This window comes from Macrotis lagotis, chromosome 8, assembly GCF_037893015.1.
Source record: "Macrotis lagotis isolate mMagLag1 chromosome 8, bilby.v1.9.chrom.fasta, whole genome shotgun sequence".
In the NCBI taxonomy this organism is placed as follows: domain Eukaryota; kingdom Metazoa; phylum Chordata; class Mammalia; order Peramelemorphia; family Peramelidae; genus Macrotis; species Macrotis lagotis.
Window position 1 is genome coordinate 196,869,741 of NC_133665.1, and position 21,131 is coordinate 196,890,871.

At 45.2% G+C, this 21,131-nt stretch overlaps 1 protein-coding gene across 2 annotated transcripts in view; it reads right to left on the reverse strand.

The window, feature by feature from the left end:
- CALCR (calcitonin receptor) overlaps window positions 1–21,131 on the reverse strand; it is a 128,672-nt gene that overhangs the window by 20,128 nt on the left and 87,413 nt on the right. For both annotated transcript variants that reach the window (XM_074199369.1, XM_074199368.1), the window contains exons 4-7: window positions 20,645–20,755; window positions 19,604–19,716; window positions 17,471–17,562; window positions 5,292–5,418 (exon numbers count right to left, since the gene is read on the reverse strand). In XM_074199369.1, the coding sequence (XP_074055470.1) occupies window positions 5,292–5,418; window positions 17,471–17,562; window positions 19,604–19,716; window positions 20,645–20,755 (443 nt within the window). The remainder of the gene's footprint in view (window positions 1–5,291; window positions 5,419–17,470; window positions 17,563–19,603; window positions 19,717–20,644; window positions 20,756–21,131) is intronic.

Sequence of the window (21,131 nt, forward strand, 5' to 3'; positions counted from 1 at the left end):
TTCTTAGAACATATTCATAGAACACTATTTTCTACTTTTTGATTGTTATAGGCTATAATTCTTTGCAAACCTACTATTTCTTATTAAACATGATTTAGATATCCCTGATAATTATGAGTTAAAATAATGTAAAATGCTGAAAGTGTTTTATGAAAAATAAAGAAAATCAGTCAGCTCATTGCCAGATGTGTTTTAAATCATTGTCATAATATAATGACTCATAATAATAAGCAATGAATTTATTATTAATTTTTTTCCAGAAATTCTCTTATACTTTTTTTAAAACCCTGGAACAGAAAAATGATTCATTATTCATTACTGTGGTCACTCATTACTTTAAAGCATGTAAGTAAAACATTATGAAAAAATATAAAATGATTTGGAAAACTTCCAGGACTTCTGATTTCTCATTCTCAAATGGTGAAGATTAATATCTGTTGAGATTTGGAGACCCTTGTGAGCTCCTTGAGGAGAGAAGACCAGTTGTTTTTGCTCTCTTTGTATTCTCAGCATTCTTTACAGTTTCTGTGACATAGAAAGTGCTTAATAAATCGTTCTTGACTAACTGTAAAAAGTAGTAAAGGATATTTAATATCAAAAATATTTTTCTAAAATTAAGAACTGTTATTGTTTGCAATGGAGAAACTGCAGAAGTCTGTCGATGATATTAGGATGAAGTTAAAAAAAATCATGTTCTCCATTATTTTTGGACATAGCGATAGCAATGCTATCCAGACCAATAAGACAACAAAGAAATTAAGGAGTGAGTGTCAGCAGAAGATGCAAAGTTCTCTCTACCTATCTGCAGATGCCATAGTGAACAATTCTCTCTGAGAATTCTTCTAGAGAATAACTAAATCTCTGGAATCCTTGAAAGTCCCAGGAGACAACAGAACTTCATTACATAATCAGCATTCTATCCATTGCAAATCAAAAAAGATAGAAAGACGAGCAGCTATGTGGTGTGGTGTATAGAGGACCAACCTTGGAGTTCAAATCTGGTCTCAGACACTTAATAACCTTGGGCAGGTCACATTTGTCTTGCAAAAAAAAGAAAAAAAGAAAAAGAAAAAAGATAGAAAGAAAAATTCCCTTTAAATCAATAAAACATCTCACAATAAGCTATTAAGAAAGAGGAGTTGTTGTCATCCTCCACAGGCTTTTGTCCCAGTCAGGCACTGTCTGCCCTAGTTCCCTGTGTCCCCTGATCCTACCTCCCCATCCTCCCGCTCCTTTTAGGTATGACCTTTTCCCTCATTCCTTAAGTTCAGGGACTATCTTTCTGCTTGGTTTTTGTACCCCCAGTGCTTTACTCAGTGCTAAGTACAAAAATTTTGTTTGTAAATAAAACTCCAAATTAACCTTCAGATATGGAGAAATAAAAGTCAAGAACATCAAGTGCAATAATGGAAACAAGTAGAAATGGAATTTGACATGGCAGACTTTAACTGTATCACAAATCAGTAATTACCCCTATTTTCTTGTCCTGGATAAACACAACTGAGAAAATACTGGACTAGATTCAATAAGCAAGCCCCAGACATGGACACTACCATCAGCTGAGGTTTGGTAAACCCAAGGATATAAACTCCCAGGGAGGGAGCTCTATTTGACAAGAATTTCTGGGAAAGCTGGAAACCCTTGAATGGAAATGAACTTGAGCTCAGTCTTTAGACCAACAGGCAGCTGTGACTCACAGCACTCCGAGTGCCCAGAACAAGATGAAAATGGTGATTTGGGAGGTGGAGCCATGATGCCAGTGCTAATATCTTTCAGTATTGATTTTCAACAGAATTTAGAGTGGCAGAACCCCGCCCCCCCCAAAGCCTGATTAAAAAGTTTTCCAGTCAAAGACTGGAAGATCTGCAGGAAAGTTCTGTTGTACCTAGGTTAGAAAGGGCCTGCAGTGCAGCCTGGGCCACACTGGAGCGAACCAGCCCCAGCCATCCAGGAACACTGCACAGCAACCGGGTCAGTGACAGCAGTGGCAGTTTCTAGGGACTGCCAAAGACACCTTGGAAGATCAGCAGAAAAAGTCTGCCTTACTGGGTGAGAGTAGAGCCCAGTCCTTCACAAGTCTCAGCAGTGCAGACCAGATCCCAGCAAACCAGAAGTGGGACAGGAGAGCCACTGGATCAGCATAGCAGGTGCTTCCAGAGCTCTCAGCCCAGGGATGATAAGGGGGTTGGCAGGAGATTACAGGAGTTTCTTCACTATCACTGAGGCAGGACTCTGTAGCTTTGCCCATATGTAGACCTGGGTTGCAGACTGGGGCCCTAGTCCCAGGAAAAGGAGCCCAAGCACGACAGAGCTCATTGCCTACAGTAGAGAAGGGACCCACCTCTCAGTTCTAGGTCAGAAAGGGGCACTTGAACTCATTCAAAGCCCAGAGCACAGGCCAGGAGAGTAATCATAAGATCCTGGAAAATGTGTAGGTCCTTAGAAGCATCTCTGAAAACTACTGTGAAAAACCTCAAAAGCTTGGGACATTGTGTCCTTCACCCTGGAAGCAGAATCCCCAACTTAACAAAGAAATGGAATCAAGTCTTAGGTTTGGGAACTGAGCAAACAACAGAAGAAAAAAAGTTTTGAATTTGAAGACATAATATAGTAAAAAGATGGAGTTAATAGATGAGAGAGGAATTGGGAGAAAGGGAAAAGGGGGGTAGTAGAATGGGTTGTTATTTTGCATAAAAGAGGCAAGAAAAAGCTTTTGCAGTGGAGTGAGTAAGCTTTACTCTCATCAGAACTGGCTCAGAGAGGGAATAATATACTCACTCAATTGAGTATAGAAATCTATCTTAACCTAGAGGAAAGTAGGAGGGGAAAGCAATGGGAGAAAGGGAGAAAGTGGGTTAGGTGATAGAAAGAAGGGACGATTGTGGGGGGTAGTTAAATACAAAACACTTTTAAGGTGGGACAAGGTGAAGGAGAGAAAAAATAGAATAAATGGCTGGGAGAAATAGGATGGAGAGAAATAGTTATTAGTTAGCAATAGTAACTGTGGGAAAAATATTGGAACAAATTTCTCTGATAAAGACCTCATTTCTCAAACATAGAGAACTGAGTAAAATTTGCAAAAAATAAGAGCCATTCTCCAACTGATAAATGCTCAAACTATATGAACAGTTTTCAGATGAAGTTATCAATGGCATCTATTTAAATTCATTTTAAAAAAATTATCTAATTCACTATTGATAGAAGTACTGGTTGGAACAATTCTAAGGTGCTACCTTATATTGATTGAATTTGATACTAGGACAGAAAGAGAAAATGAAAATTGTTGGAAGGGATGTAGGGAAAATGAGACCTTAATGCACTGTTGGAGGAGTTGTGAAATGATTCAAGAATTCTATAGAGCAATTTGGAACTATGCTCAAAAGACTATAAAACCATGCCCACGCTTTGACCTAGCTATGCTACTGTTAGTTAGGTCTATACCAGAAGAGATAAAAAACGGGAAGGAAAAGGATCCTTATAGCTGCTCTTTTTTGGTGACAGGGAGCTAGAGATTGAGGGGAGGCCCATCATTTGGGGAATGGCTGAATAAATTGTGGTATGTGATTGAGGTGAAATGCTGCTCAAAGAAATGACCAACAGGATGCTCTCAGTAAAAACGTACATGATCAGAGGCAATGGGAAATGTGCTAGATACAGTACAGGGATATTGCAGGATGCTCAGCTGTGAATGACCTAAGTAACCTTTTCTCAGCAATGCTGTGTCCCAAGTGAACTGAAGAATTTATGATAAAAGAATACTATTCATTCCAAAACTAGAATGGATGATAAATGAATACAGGAATAATTTTTAACTTTATTTTTCTTGAGTTTTCTCTTTTTTTTGGGGGGGGGTGTTATGTTTACTTTTATAAAATGACTATTGTCATGTTAAAATGTTTATGTAATGAAAGAAATAAAAGTACCCAAAATATCACATTTTAAAACCAAGTCATTGTGTGGCCTGTGGGTCACAAATGTATGAATTTGATACTACTGTTGTTTATACTTATATACTAGGGGAACTTTTAAAAGCATAAACAATCTATAAAATGTTACTGCAACAAAATTCTTGGAGGAGAATGGGAGATTTTATTATTACATATGAATAGGGGAAGATTTTTTTTAACCATACAGGAAAGAAGTAATTATTAAAGATAAGAACAATTCCTTCTATCTAATTTATAAGCATTTGTACAAATTAAATCACTGTGAGTAAATTAAATGAAAAAAGCTTATAGGATGGAAAAATATTTGCATGGAGTTTCTGTAATAAAGGTCTGAAATAAAAAATTCCATAGGGGAATGATACAAATATGTAAGAATAAGAGAGCTTTTTTCAATAGTCATGATCTGCAAATATGAAGTTTTCAAAAGAAGAAAGACTAATTATCAATAGTTAAACTACCAGCAATCATGTGAAAAATTATTCTCTGTCTTCACAGAAACACACACAAATTAAGAATAACTTGGATATGTGGATTCAAACATTTCAAAACAGCAAAGATTTTTACAAAGATTGTAAAAATTCAGCTTTCGGAATTGTGGGAAGGCAGATAGGTTAATTCATTGCTGGGTGAAACTTTGAATCAATCTAATCACTCTGGTGAGCAATTATGTAAAAAAATATAAAGGTGTTCACATTCTTTCAACTAGAGATTATACTCCCAGAAAGTTATTAGCAGCAAGAAAAGAGCCATAGCCACAAACATGTGAACGGGAGGAGGGATTAAAGACCAGTGGATAAACTAGCAGACAACACCTAGAATGTAGTGAACAGTTCAATGATAACACCGGAAAAGGTCCATGACCTTTCAGCCTGGAGTCCATGACGCTCCCTCCCCGTTTATACCCTAACTAAATATGTTCTCTAAATGGCTGTCTCTCAAGTTGTGTTTGTAGGTACTTTCCTTTAATGTGTTGGCAGTGGGTCCCAGGTTTATGAGAAAATGCTCTTTTGATAATTTCCAGAAGTTCACTAAGAGCCTTTGCTTAGAATTCATTGTATCTTAGGACTGATGTGGAAATATAAACACACTGGTAGGGGATTCTACACAATGGTTTTGAGCAAATATGGATGGCTAGAATTTCTTGAATCTAGCACAGTTTTGAGGCCCAGTCACGTGAGAGAGGGTAACCCAGATGGTACATGGGGAAAGTCTTAAAAACGCTGGGCTTGACAGCGTTTAGAAGATGGAAGCTCCTACTTGCTGAAGCATTCCCCCTCCCCTCAGGTCTGAGAATGATTCCAAGCAATATCTTACAAAGTAAGTCCAAGACCATGCAATGCTTACAGGGTCTCTTTTCACGAGGTCAGGATTGGGCACCACTGCAATGAGATGGACAATTGTGAACACAGAGTTCAGCACGTAAGAGAAGAACAAGTTCTTGTGCAGTGTGATCCTCTGGCAGCTGAGGCTCCTGAAAGACAGGGGACAAGGGGATGTATTAGTGACTGCTGAAGCCAGGGCATCCTGGCCCTCACCTAACCTGTGGATGTCTGGAAAAGAGGTAAGGCCTGGAGCCTCCTTCCCCTTGGGCTCGTCATCCTGCGGAGGAAATCTGAGCTGCTGAGGACACTGAGAAGGAAAGACTCCAGCTTCAGAGTCAGCAGACCCCACTTCAAGCCTGGTTTTTCATTAACTGTGCAGTCCTGGGGAAAATGAAATCTTTACAGGCCTGCCCCTTTCCCAAGATGGTGGTGAGGGTCCAGGCCAGGGGGAGAGAAGAGGCCTGAGCTCTCTTGCTCTCTACTGGAAAGCTCAGGCGGCCTGCTGAAATGCAATGAGAACCACCCAAGCTGTGAGCCCCCACCTGGCTTCCTTCAGAAACCAAAACTGGAGAAATAAAACTGAACTTCAGGAGATAAAGGTCCATGCAACTATCCCTCCCCTCCTGAGTGTGTGTATGTGTGTAGAGGGTGGCACACCTCTGGGTATCTCTCTGTAGTGTGATAGTCTGAGTTCTCTCCAATTAGAAACCACATCCCAAAATGGAACCTCTCTAATAGGGTGAAAAAAATCCAGACATATGGCCATTATAGACTACATGAATGCTAGTGTGTGTTTGTGTGTGTGTGTGTGTGTGTGTGTGTGTGTGATTCACAGGGTCTGTGGCCCTCAGCAACACATACATGATTTACATGAACACACACATCTTCAAATCCACATAGGGTGACATGGAGAGGGGGTTGATCTTGCCAGGAGTCCTCCAACTGCCTAGGTGACCCTGAGTAGTTCACTGTCAGTGCCCCAAGCACCTCTTCATGACTCTAAGGTCTTCTGGATACTGAGTTACATCAATGGAGGGAACTTCCATATCTGGACAAAAATGCACTGATAAAATCCTGCACCATGAGGTTGATATGCAAAATGCTTTTGAGAATTTCTTGACAGTCCTTGAGATCAATGTAAATAAAGGTTATTTGGACAGCCACCCCCCCAAGCCTTGTACCCTTCTCCCCTGAGCTCAATCCCCTGCCTCTCAAATTGAGCTCCCTGTGTGTGTGATTTCCTTCCTTCTCTGTACCCCAGATCCCTGACCTATCAAACAAGGAAGTTGGGCAGAAGTTTTCATTTCTCTGATCCCCATATCAGGAGGGTGAGGTTGAAGGACCCCTGTGATTGTGGGTGTCTATGTGTGACCATGAACAATACAAGTATACATATTGGAGGCTTGGCCTTATTAGAGTCCTCATTCCTAGACAAGAATTTTTAGATTATGATGCTGACTTTATAGATAAGGAAACTGAGTCTGTGTGGGATTAAGAGAGTTGTCTTGGGGTTGCAAAGTTAGGCAGGATTCAAATTCAGATCTTGATTCCAAGCCCAGAGCTCTAAACAAACTGCCCTAAAAATAAGTAGTGCCTGTCCTAAGCCTGGGTCTGTCATCCCAGAGTGCAGTTGGGAAGCCCAAGTCTGGAAGAACTGATGCCCCCAAGGAGCCCTGAGATCATTTGATCTGGCATCAAGCCCAGACAAGAGAGAACACAACACCACTGGGACTTGAATTGGCCAAGACATTAGGACTCCTGGTTGGGGGGGCGGGGAAACCAGGATTCTGGAGAGGAAATTGTTAGAAAGGCAGCTTTACCCCCATGGACAAAACTATTCTTAGCAGCTCTATTTGTAGTGTCAAAGAACTGGAAATTGAGAGGATGCCCATCCATTGGGGAATGGCTGGACAAGTTATGATATATGAATGTGATGGAGTATTATTGTTCTGTAAGAAATTCTGAATGGTCTGACCTCAGAAAAGCCTGGAAAGACTTGCTCTATCTGATGCTGAGTGTAGTGAGCAGAGCCAGGGGAGCACTGGATAATATTCTTTTTTTTAAAAGGAGATTTATTTATTTATTTTGAATTTTACAATTCCCCCCCCATCTCGCTTCCCTCCCCCACCCCTCCACAGAAGGCAGTCTGTTAGTCTTTATATTGTTTCCATGATATACATTGATCTGAACTGAATGTGATGAGAGAGAGAAATCATGTCCTTAAGAAAAAAAGTATAAGACATAGCAAAATTACATAATAAAATAATGGTTTTAAGGGTAATTTGGTCTTTGTTCAAACTCCCCAGTTCTTTCTTAGGATACAAATGGTTTTCTCCATCATAGACAGCCCCAAATTGTCCCTGGTTGTTCCAATGATGGAATAGGTAAGTCCATCAAGGTTGATCATCCCCCCATGTTGCTGTTAGGGTGTACAGTGTTCTTCTGGTTCTGCTCATCTCACTCAGCATCAGTTCATGCAAATCCCTCCAGGCTTCTCTGAGTTCCCATCCCTCCTGGTTTCTAATAGAACAATAGTGTTCCATGACATTCATGTACCACAGTTTGCTAAGCCATTCCCCAGTTGAAGGACATTACTTAATTTCCATTTCTTTGCCACCACAAACAGGGCTGCTATGAATATTTTTGTACAAGCGATGTTTTTACCCTTTTTCATTATCTCTTCAGGGTACAGGCCCAGTAGTGGTATTGCTAGATCAAAGGGTATGCACATTTTTGTTACCCTTTGGACGCAATTCCAAATTGCTATCCAGAAAGGTTGGATGAGTTTACAGCTCCACCAACAATGTATTAGTGTCCCAGAGTTTCCACATCCCTTCCAACATTTATCATTGTCCTTTCTGGTTGGATGATGTTCTTTAACACTGTTGAGTTCAGTGATCCGGGGACAATCCTGAGACACTTGTGATTAGAAATTGCCTTCCATTTCTAGAGCTATGGTGTCTGACTCCAGACCAAAGCTGACTCTATTTAATTTTTAAACATTTTTATGTTTTCCCCCCTTCAATTCTGATTCTTCTTTCACATGACTAATTTGGAAATATGGATTATACATGGTTGCTCCCTGTTAGGGGGAGGTGGGGAAGAGGAGAGAGGGGGATATGGGACTCAAAATCTTACAAAGGAATGAATATTGAAAGCTAGCTTTTCTTATAGTTGGAATAATAAATAAATTTATAAAAAATAGAAGTGCAACTTTAGGGAGTTCCATTAAATCCTGCCTCCTTTCTTTCTTGTTGCAACTATGACAGAGAAGGTATGAAGCCTGGAGGGATGCCCCCTTCTTGCCAACCCACTCAATATTTAAGCCTGGGCACTGGTGGAGGCAGGAATGCCATGTCATGCCTCTGACTGGGAAGAACTATTTCTGTTAGGCTAGAACTTGACCAGAGGTCTGTAAAGGGCAGAGTTGGAATGGGTCAGTCCTTTCCTTTATGGATAGAGAATTTGAGGCTCAGAGAAGCAAGCTTGCCCAAGTTTGCGTAGGTAATAAGGGGGGCAAGGCTGGGATTTGAACCCAGGGCTGCTTACCACTGTCTCCATACATTCACATGGGAGAGAATCCTCTGGAAACCACTTCCAGGTGCTTATTTTAACCTCATAATTCCAGGAATTCTGCCATCTCCTCCCGGCTGTTTTGATAGGGCTGAGCCAATGAGAAGGAAGGAAGAGCTTTCATTCCCATCCACAGATCACCCTGGGTGGGAGGGGAGTTGGGCATTAAGAATCCAGACTGTGTTTGACTGAGCCTGTGGCATCCCAGGGCATGCCAGTCCTGGCCCCCCAAGCTGATCAGCTACAGTTTGGGCTCCCAAGGGTTACAGAGAACAAATGGGAAGTAAAGAAAGGGAAGGGGTTCCCAGGGTACACTGGGAGAACTCAGGAAGGAGGAGCACATGGCAAGGGGGGCAAGGAAGAAGCTGGGAGGCTGCAAACACCCCCCCTCCACCCCCAGGCCTCTCCCTGCCAGGGCTGTGGCAGGATCAAATGAGATCCTAATTACTAAGAGCTTAGTCCAGCGTCTGGGAGAGGGGAGAGTTCCATCAGCACTATTGATGATCATTAGTCTGGGCAATAGGCAGGGCTTCCTGCTGGGTCTGCTCTGGGAAGGCAGATTAAGGCACTTTCCTTTGTGCCCCCGCAGGGCACTGGGCAAGCCCCTACTCCCTCCCAGGAACAGGCCTCCATGAGAAGAGAACCTTGAACTCAGCCTGGGAGCCAGCCCTCACCAGCAGAAATCTGGAGCCAAGGCTCAGGATGCCCTGACAAGGGCCCCACCTGGCTGGCTCCTTTCCGGCCTGGCCCTTCTCATCGATGTCAGGCTCTTCCCCCTCGCATTTTGTTCCCATGAAGTATAAGAACCTCCATCTGCTAGGCTCCCCTGAAGGTCTGTGGTGCAGAGGATCTGGTGAGAGAGCTGCTAGGTAGGGGTAGTGACAGCTAGGGCATATATCACCAAGGGGCTGGGTACTTCCAGGCAGGGGCATGCATGATCATGGTGCCAGGTGCTGCCAGGCAGGGTGCATGTGACAGTGGTGCTAGGTAGAATGTACATCATCATGGGGCCAGGCTCTGCCAGTTTGGGGCACACATTCCCAGGTGCTGTGCAAAAGCTTTCTGTCTCAGGAGCGCTGGTGGATGGTGTCTGGCAATAAGCCGGGATCTGATGGTGACCAGTGGCCCTGGCAAACCCTTATTTCATGGCTTCCAGAGTCCCTACCTCTGGATAGATGACATTTCTTGAGCGGGGTGATGCCTGCTTCCTGCCTCTGTGACCCTGGACCAGTCTCTTCACCACCACGGCCGCCATGTTTTCATCCATAATTGGACCTCAGGCCCCTTCTAGCTTTAGAGTGGCCTTAATTCTGGGGTCCTGCTTTTGCAGACTGGTGGACATGTGGGCTGCCCCACAGCAGTTGGCAGTACCAAGTCATCCACACCGCATATAAGGTAGCGCACACTTGGTGGGGTCGTTTTCAGTTGCGTCTGACTCTTCGCGGCCCTGTGTGGGCTTTTCTTGGCATTGATAACAGAGTGTTTGCCATTTCCTCCTCCAGCCCACTTAACAGATGAGGAAACTGAGGCAAGCAGGGTTGCCTGGGGGTTAGGGTGTGAGGAAGGAGTCTGTCTCTCTCCATTGGGTCAGGGGGTGGTGCATTCTGGCCCAGCCATGGACACAGTAATATGCAGATTACCTCATCCAACACGTGTCACCCATATGTTACCACCTTGTGTCTCCAATGAAACACGGAGAGGTGGGGCGTGGCTTCTCTGTCCCCTCAGGCCCAGGCCCAGGGCTCCTGGCTATCCCTCCTGGGTCCCTCCTGAGCCCAGTCAGTCTCTGTTACCCAGGTCTTCCTTCAAATCCTCCTGACCAGGCTCTTCACAGCATCGTGGGGAGCACGAGGAGGCCGGAACTTGAAAAGTCTGGACAAATAGCTTGGTGGGGTGGACAGAGAGAGTTCATTCGGAGACCCAGCCCAGCATCCAGGGCTTCTGTGGTATGTATGTCATTTCTGCTTTCCACTGAGCTTTAGATGACAAGATTCTTAGACAGTGGATGTGTTGGTCAACAATCAAGCCTTTGGTATGTGCCAGCTAGATGGCAAGTGAATAGAGCATTGGCCCTGGAGTCAGGACCTGAGTTCCAATCCAACTTCAGACACTTATTTTGTGACCTTAGGCAAGTCACTTAACCTTGATTGCCTCACAGCCAGGGCCATCCCCAGTCATCCTGATTTATATCTGGCCCCTGGGCTCAGATGGCTCTGGAGGAGAAAGTGAGGCTGATGACATAGCACACCTCACTCAAATCCAATTCATGTGCATATCCAAGGCCTGATGTCATGGTCTTCTTTGAGATCAAAGGGCAGACCTCACCATCATCCCTCTGTGTCAAGACCAGAGATCTCTCCTGATCATGGTCACTTGCCTTTAGAAACTGTCTGGACCAGGCCTCTCTCCAGGTGGCTCTGACCAGGGCAGAGAGTGGGGGACAAGTCCCTGGTTCCTTGCCTAGCACTTCCACTCACCCCCAGATCCCAAACTGCACCTGGTCATGCCTTCCTTGCCCTGGATGGAAGAGACAAGAGCAGAGGAAAGAGAAGAGAAGAGAACAAAGCCCCTTCCCCAGCCCAGGTAAATGAAGTCTCTTTGAGACCTGGCTACTGCTGGTGTCCCCTCTCACCATGCTGGCCGAACTTTTCTAGCATTGCCCCTCCATTCTCTACACCCTGACTGTCGGGGCCAGAAGACAAACTTGCCTTGTTCCCATCACCAACCCTTGCTGCTGCTATCTCTCTGTGAGTCTTGTGTAAGTCATAACTGTGCAGGGAGTTCAGTTGCATCACTAGCACTTGAGCAGGGATTCCTCACCTTCTGGGAGCCTTGCCTCTGGCAGCAGCTGACAATGGCTTCGAAGGCCATTATCAAAATTAGGGTTTGAAAAGCTTAAAGTAAAAGGCCCATTAAACTTGGTGGAGTGAAAGTTAGATGCCCCCTTTTCCCATCCAAGTTCTCTGACTCCCTGAAGTCTCTCCACGCCCCCTTGAGGTCTGGACACTCCAGATGAAGACTTCCTGTTGGAGAGCTTCTTAAACTAGCCTGGTGCTGTCCTCCTTTGTTTTACTGTCCACCTAGAGGATTCAACTTGGCAGTCATTGGCTGGGCATGCCAGGGTTTTCCTCCAACTCCAGTCCCACTCTCTGTAGTCATCTTCCTTAATGCTGCTAATGCCTTTCCATCAATGATTATTTTCAAATGACTCTATTTGGATCATATTTGTGCATCATCACTAGCACCTACTATGTGCTAAAGGCTTGACCAATATTCATTTGATCCTTAAAACAGTCCTAGGAGGGAGATACTATGTTATTCCCATTTTACAGATGAGGAAACAGAGGCAAACAAGGTGAATTGTCCAAGGTAACACAGGAATCTTCTTGATTTCAGTCCCAGCACTCTCTCTGCTGTGCTATCATCTCCTTCCCTAGCCTGTGAACAGGGATTGCCTTTTACTTCCTTTGTACCCCTTCTCTTAACATAATGTATAAGACATAGTAGGGGGTGGCTAGGTGGCGTAGTGGATAAAGCACCAGCCTTGGAGTCAGGAGTACCTGGGTTCAAATCCAGTCTCAGACACTTAATAATTACCTAGCTGTGTGGCCTTGGGCAAGTCACTTAATCCTATTTGCCTTGCAAAAACCTAAAAAAAAAGACATAGTAGGAATTGAATAAATCCCAGTTGGCCAACCGTGTGCCTTCTGGATCCATTAAGCCCTTCTGGAGACATCCTCCAGTCAACTTGATTTATTTGCTTGCAGCTTATACCTGGTCCACGTGTACACAGAGCTTTGAGGCAGGCTCATTTCTTGGATTTTTGTCTTCTTGGAATTTCTGGGCATTCCCTGCTCTGCTCCTGAGGCTGATGAGATTCTGCTCCTGGCTATAAAGAAATCATTTTCTTCTTCCCACTTCATTTTGGAGCAGGAGAGCTAATACTGGAAGCCCTGGAACTCAATTTCTCGAGTTCCTTAACCTTGGACCAGTGATTGAGACTCTCCGGCTCATTTTTCTCATTTGTGAAATGAGCGGTCGGCCCAGCTAATCTCTACAGCCTCTCCTGGCTCTCAATTTCTCCTGCTTAGAAGTAACATTCATTTGGCATTCAGACCCAGATCATTCTAAGGGAGGGTGTGATCCAATAAGTGCATCTCACAGCTACATTCCAGTCTGAAACCGTCCTGGCTGTGAATGTGCCTTAAGATGGATGGTGCCTAGTCTCCTGGGGTTCATGACATGAAGGGCAGCAGGGGCACTTGGCATCCCCCTGGTGTTTCTGTCAAGAGGCTGCTATGAAAACCCTGAGGGTCAAGCCCTCTGGAGATCTCTTTGGGGATGCCAAGGGACAGTTAGCCTTGCTGCTGTGACTTCCTAAAGATCATCCTTTAACTCTGGGCCTTAGACACTGGGCTTGTGCACTTCTGATGGCAACAAGGCAGGACAATGGTGCTGCCTACTCCAAGGTGAAGTCCATCCTCCAGTGCCAGCTCAGAGCCATGTGGGTTCTGTTGCTCCCCTTCAATTGAGAGGATGACCTGGGGAGTCAAGGCTGCCTGGGAAACAAAGGGCTCATTTTTATCCTTTTGCAGAATGTTTTGGCCTCAAGCTGCCTCTCCTTCCATGCCATGGAGATTTCCATTGCTTGAATCCCATGTGAGCATCTTTCTTGAGATTTTTAAAATCAATACTTTCCTTTTTTATGTTGGAGAAAACAATTTTGGAGTACTAGGAAACAGTATTTTAATATCCACATTGAGTTTGGCAGATTATAGAAATCAATGTTGTCTCCTGTGGTTGAGAATGCCACTCCTCCCTCCTACATAGTATAACATAATTATAGTGACGTTCAGAGCCAGAAAGAAAAGAGGAGAAAAAGGAACAAAGAGAGGGCTCCCCAAGAGTGCCTTTGGGCAGGGGAAGCCTATTTTGAATCACTGTTGTGAATAATCAGCCCCGAGAGTACATGTATATGGGCTGGGATGAGTGGGAGACTTGACATGCCCCAAAAAACTCTTTTCTCTCTACTCCTCACAATACAAGGAAGGTGCAGAATCTTGGGCTCCTTCCACCATAAATACAAGTCAATGGTACCCATCACAAACCAGAGGGGTTATATTGCCCCCACTCAACCAGGAACCCCACACATGTGACCAGTCTTAGCATCAACTCAAATCCACTCGGTTTCACATCCACTTTTGGCTCCCTCACCTTGCACTAGTCATTGAGCCATTCCTTAGCCCAACTTTTGTAAGTGCCTTTTAGATGCTGTCCTCACTATCTTCCTTTCTGGTCTGGACTTGACCTCCAGGGCTGGCATTCACCACTCCTTAACTTTTTGTCATGTGTGTTTGGGGGGCACAAATCTGCCTTAAATAGCCAGTTTGCATTTTAACATTAATCCATCCAAACATTTTCTAACTTGGAAAGATGTCTAAACTGGCATCTCTTCTCAGTGCTGTCCAACGCCCAAAATGACCTCAGCTAACACTTAGAGGAGTTTTTGCTTATTTGTTTGTTTATAGTTTCCCTCTCAGAGTACTTTTCCTTACAAGTAAAACGACTGGCAAGCTAAGGCATGGCTACCTTGGGCTCACTCATCCTCTCCACCCTGATCTTCAGCAAAGGCTCCTAGAGATGACTTTCCCAAACCTGCCTTCCATTGAAACATGTTATTTCTGAGCCCAGACACTAATTATCTTCTGTGATTGTGGATGGTCCCTAAGGTAACAGAATCAGACAATTAAGATCTGGACAGTGTCTTAGAGACCCTCTCTTTGTATCAATGAGGAAGCTGCTGTGGAGCGTGGATTAACTTCCTTGGCTGGACACATACAGGGTGTGGATCACTGGGGATTGACTCATATAAAAGCAGCCACTTCTGATATAACCTACCTCTTGCTCCTATACCTTGCCACAATGTTGTTGCTCCTTCCTAGTAAAGGATAGGCATTGCCTACTGCTTTTCTCTTGGCATATAATCAATCGAGACAATCAAATACTACAAAGCAATAATAAACAATAAATATTTAAATGTCAGCTTGTCCCAGACTCCTTCAGTCCACAGACCACAGATGATCAGTTTTGAACCCAGGAATTTTAGAGAAGACACAGTTTGAGATTATTCAGATCTCCAAAGACACCACTCCTTTGAAGTTTCCTAATCAGTGTTGGAAAACAATGGCATTAACTCAAGGTGGCAATGCAATCATAACTATGAATTTTATCTCCCTCCCCTTCCTCATCCTCAATGCTTCTGAAATCTATATTTATACATAGATGAAATTTAAAGGTAGAAATGGTTAGAGCAGCAGTTCTCAGAGTATGCTCTGGGGACTTCCTAAGGGTCCCTGAAACCCTGGGCAGGGTCCATGAGACCAAAACTATTTTTTCCTAATAATTCTAGTGTTTTAATGTCTAATATGGTAATTATCAAAAGATACAACCTACATAAACAAAAGCTCAATAATTTTGAATGAATAATTACGAAGGTAAATGAGTCCTGGGACTGAAAAGTTTCACAATTGTTGGGTTCAGGAAATGCTTCCATTCTTTGACTTTGCAAGTGCAGTGCAGACTCTTTATTAGGTAACTGTGGGTAGGTAGCTGTGGAGAGAGCTAGGATTTGGAACTGATCATCTTGAGTTAGCGTTCTGCCAAGGTCTCACTGGCAGTTCCCTAATCTCTCTGGACTGCACTTTTTTCATCTATAAAATCAGGAGGTCAGGTCAACTCTTACTTTCATCTCTAAATCTTATTCTGTGACTCATTGGAAGAGTATTTGTGAAGTTTCCTTCAGAATCTTGGAGCCCTTCAATTTTAAGTTCTTGGAAGACTTGATCCACTTCTGGTTTTGATAGCATGGGCCAACAGAACAGGTACCAGACTCAGGAATCCCAGAACTGCAGAGTGAGAAGTGGGTAGGGCTTTCCCCCCTTTCACTAGCCTAACAAATGGCTGAAGAAGAACTCTAGTGATGGTGAGCTCAGATCTTACAAAGCAGCCTGGTCTGTGATTGCACAGCTTGAATTGCTTTGGAGTTTTCCCTAATGTGCCTTACTGTAATCTCTACCCATTTCTCCAGGAGCTCTCTGGGAGCTGGCAGGAAGGTCTAAGGCCTCTTCCATATGGGACCCTTCAAAAACACAAAGGCAGCCATCATGTGACAATCCCTTTTACCTTCCGCTAAGTTCTGCAGGCCTTGCTTTTGAGAGCCCCTCACCATCCCTGCATCATCCTCCATCCATGATCTGACCATAGCAAGACTCAAGCATTTCTTGCTCAGGATTCTGCACTTCTTTTTATGCAGTCTAGATGGGCATCCCCTGGTTTTGACTGCCATGCCACCTGGGGATGTCTGATGGGTTTCACTCTCCCAAGGCTGGAGGGAGATCAGGATAGGCATTTTTCATAAATCCTCAAGGCTGAATGGTTCCTTATCTCCTCTGCTCTTTGGGGTCATATAGAGAACAGGAAGAAAGGAAGGATGCTTCTCCTACTGTACCTCCTCAGGGGCTCCATTTCTCCTTTCTGAAGATCCCAGTTGCAGGTGTGTGGGAGAGGGGAAGTGATTGAATATTTGACCCAGCAAATGTGGGACTTATTGCCATCCGTCCTAAGATATATTAGAAACAGTTCTTTACCTTACTGTTCCAGGTGCCTCATACTCTATTTCTCCTTTAACTTACAGGAAATGTCCCTTCATGGTAACGGCCTGGGAGAACCACCTTTCCCTCTTGCCTAAACAACATTCCCAGGCAACGGTTGGCAAAGAGCCAATTTCTGCTCTTTTCTCATGACTGTTATAAAGCCCAAATAGGAGACTCCAGTGACAGGTTTTTAATAGAAAATGTGTGAGAGACACAAGGATCTATTTACTCATTGTTATAAAGTACAGGTGAAAAATGAGCTGCACACCCAGAAGAATCCCACATGAATCACTTCACCTGTGCACGTTACTCCAGACTGGTCATGATGATCAAAAATTCTCTCAATGTAATTTGAGTAATTAATTTCCCATACCATTTGCTTTATAAGCTTTTGACTTTTCAAATCTAACTTCATCAAAAGACCCTTTTGCCTCTTTATGTGTACATTTATCTGGAACTGGGGAGTTTGCAAAATGGAAAAGTTCTCCCTTTAATGACTTTTGGGGGATTCCAAAGCTCTTTTGGAAATGGGAATGGCTTGGTGTTTTTGAGAGTTGTTCCTAGCCACTGAGTGTGGGGGAGTTTTCCCTATGTGGTCTCCCCTCCACTGTTCTGCTTTCAGAGAGGGAAAGAGGCACCTGAAAATCAGCTGGCCTCTCTCTCCAGGACAGAGACCTTCTCTAGCCATGTGCAGCCATGAGAGGCCTTCATTAGAATGAGGAGAACAATATTGCAAATCCACTAAAATTTAGAAGCATGAAATCAGATAGACATGCCCAACATATTCAAAATTACTTAAAGACTTGATTTCTCTTCAGGGAACCTTTTCCTTGGAATCCCCTAGAAGGGGGACTTTAGCAACTTCTCAGGTCAAATGCCCCCAATCCCTCAGAGAAGACAGAAGAGCAGAAGGATGATTCAAGCCAAGACTCTCCTCCTCACCTTCCCCCCCACCCCAACCCTGGAAGGTACTGACTTGAAATAGAACAAGATTCCAAGTGAGCCAAGGAGGGAAGAGATCGATAGGGCATGTCCCACAATGGCCATGTAATAGAGGATGTACGCCACCTGAAAGAGAGGAGAGTAGTCACAAGTGCCTGCCCATCCTGCCGCACCCCCCACCCCAGACAAGGCCCTTGCCCTTCCTAGGGAGGCCTCATGGGCTACCACCATTCAATTTCTTTGTGACCAGAGGAAAGCTGGCCTCTCTTTGACTCCCTTTAGCTTCCAGAAGAGTTAAAAGGTTGAACACCTAGGCCCTCAAGGATTTGCAAAAGCCATGTCAAGACTTTCACATTACTCTGTCCTAGCAGGGTATGCTTGGACTGCAGAGAATGAATGATCCTGCACTGATAGACCATTTTGTCTCTGTCTTTATGTCTTGCCAAAGTCCCGCCTGGGAACAGAAGGGAGCCATGGAAGGAGCCTTGGCTGTGGGCATAAGCTGCTGTGCCCTTGTTGAACCCATGAATTAGCTGGCTGCCATGAGCAAGAGCTGGGGAGTGCTGGGACTCTGGGTGAAATGGGCTTCTCAGCTCAGCTGTTCTTCATTAAGTCTCATTCGGTTCCGCCAAAGAGGCCTCAATTTATTTCTTCCTGCATACTTGGATGTGAGTGGGTTTAAAAGCCTGTCTTGTTTATTCCTCCCTCGACCACTCCTCCATGGCACTCTCTAGGGTCCCAGCTGCTAGTGGAGCCAAGCCAATCGCCCGCCTGGCTTTGGCACCGGTGCCTTATGGTGGAGGAGGAAGTGGGGGAGGAGAAGGGGGCATTCCCTTCTGGGCCTCACTGGGCTGCCATCAGTTTCTGCATCCCCCTTAAGGCAGACCACTCACTGCCTTCCATTGGCTTGGAGCCTTCCTAGATGTATTGGGGAGGAAACGTGCCTGTCTGACAGCTTATGGGAAGGAGCCTTCTTCCCCTCTCCAGACCTCCGCTTCACTGTCTGTGAAAGGAAGGCACTGGTCTGGAGTCTTCTAAAGACTGGAACTTGTGGTTCTTTCCACAAAGGCTCATGTCCCTCATCCGGTTTCCTGTCTGTACTTTCCATGGAAAGAATGAACAGTGAGGCTTGTCCCAGTGGAACAGTTCATCTAAGCCCCTGGCTTTGCAAGGACATTTATCTTCTCCATCAACTGGAGCTGGTTCTTAAAATCAGCAATTGGGCTAATGGATAGGGCAGGATTCCATCCTTTGAAGCTTGGGACTTGGGTTGGATAAGACTTCTGGGAACAGCTTGGTGAATGTTGCCCTGCCCTGCGGGTGCTGACCAGCACCACTGGCCCCATGTCCCCACTCGCTGTCCGGAGAAGCTTGCCCCTGCCTCTGGCACCTCCTTCGCTTCCTTCCCCTCCAGCCAAACTCTATTTGGTATTTCAGTCTGTTGGACCTTACCAGGTCATTGTCAGCTAGCAGAGTTGCTCAGAGAGCAGAGTCAGCTTTCTATTTTTTCTCCCAAGGAGTTTGATGTTTGGTCCATGGAAGAATAAACTAAAAGTCTTCCTAGGGAGCTGCTGGTCAAGATTAGAGGGGAGAGCAAAGAAGAGGCCTGGGTTCCCTTGTTGAGCTTGGGTCACCTATCCCAGGTACATCAGTGACATCTTTGAGTCGTCAAAAAAGCAAGAGACCTAGCTGATCTGATGGCTGTGAGCATGAGATGACTTTAGAGAGGAGCAGGCACATTGTAGGACTGGGGAGAGAAACCAGGGAGACAATTTTCTAAAAGGATGACCTGGCTGATGACCCTGTCTCTGAGATGCTGTCAGACTCTTGGTCCAGACATGGGAGATGATTGGTGGGGTAGAGGGAGCTTCCAGGTTGGGAATCCTGGACATTGATGCTCTTCTCTATCACTACTGATGGTTACCTCTTGGCCCTTACAATGGAAGCCCAGTGCTGGCACTTTGGGCAGCTTTAAGGCAGACTTGGGTTGAGAGGTGGTAGTGGGGAGGGAGACCCTGCCTCTTTCTGACTTTCAGCTGGAGGTCAGACAGCACCCCAACCAGTAGGCAGGGCCCAGAGACACAGGAGGAGCTGCAGCTTCAGCCCTCCCAAAGCCTTGATCAGCTATCCCAATGAGGGCACATGTGGGGCCAGAGGCGGAGCTCACCTTCAGTTTCTCTGACGTGAAGGAGTTGCACAGTGTGTAGTTTGACCAGGTCCGGTTACTCTCGGGATGTTGGAACCAGTTCCCATGTTCATCACAGTACTTAGAGGCCTGTTCTATGAAAAGGCAACCCAATCCAAACAAGTTAGTCCCCAACAACCCAGGATTGGGATGCTGAGATGCTTACAGGCAATAAGGGCAATGGACATTCTTCCCCTGACAGAGGGGTCCCTAGCTCAGAGCAGTCCCATGAGCCTCTCACTCCAATCTTTTTGACCAAGTCAAGAGCAAAATATAGGCTCCAACCAATGGTCATCCCTCCTCTTTGGCATCTGTGGCCTCAGTCAAGGTTGTTCCAACCTCTGAATAAACAAACTTGACTTCAGGTTTCCATCTGTGCTCTGCCCCCCAGGTACTACTTGCTCACTTGGCTTGACCTCCTGGCCCCAGAAGAGGCAAGATGGAGAAGTATAACTGGGTCAGGAGAGGCTTTGGTTCAAAACCTGCCTGTGATGCTCATTAGTTGTGTGCCCCTGAGTGGGTCACCTCTGATCTTTGTGTCTTGGTTTACTAATTAGTAAAATGGGGGAGTGGAAAAAGGTGACCTTTCAGGTCTCCTGTCCAGCATGTGGGTGATGATGCATCTGTCAGGGCAGGAAGGGATGAAGGGAGATATCTGGTGTGCTCACACCAGAAGCCAAGAATGAGGGGCAGCCTTGAGTACCAGACACAGCAGGTCAAGTGAAGTTCCCCCCCCCCCCGCCCCCCGCCATGGGACTAAAGCTTTCTCCATGCAAGTCAGGGAACATTTGTCCAGAGATTAGCATGGTGCCTTCTTTGGGGCAGTCAAGTGGCCACTCTGCCCCCCTCCACCCTATCTTCCCTGGTACACAATCCCCAACTCCATCTGCACTCCCAGACCAAAGGGAGGCCTCAACCCCTGATCTTGCAGGCCTCACAGCTCATGTCTTGGGGAGTTAGTAGCACTATTTCTGGAAACTCTGGAAAGCACCATCTCCCTCAAGGGTGCCTCCCATTCTTTACCTGTTGGGTCAAAATCTGGGAAATAGTCAGGGCAGTTCTGCACAGAGACCCTGCCAGCAGGCGTGTCATCCCAGCAGAGCCAGCCATCCCAAGTGCGGTTACAGAAGAGACCTAGCAAGGCAAAAAAAAGAGTAAGATTGGAAATAGTCTCCCCAGAAACCACCTGAAGCCGATCTCTTCTGCCTTGGATGGCAAAGGGTGGGGTTGAAACCTCCCTTTATGGAGGGACCATGTCCTCAACAAAGCTTTCCTTCAGCTCCTCATTAGAGCCAAGGATAACCAGGGGCCCTCGAGAATATTCCCGAGTGCCTGTCCAATCATGGGGGGTGGGGCAGATATGGTTCCTTTCACTCTGGGTTGCCCCTTCCTCTGAGTCTTGGGGCAACTTGGGGTCAGGGAGCTTCAAGGACAAATGGGCATAAATAATTACAACATAGGGATCTCTTCTTAGAAGAGACTTGCAGGGAAGAAGAGGCACCAACTCCAC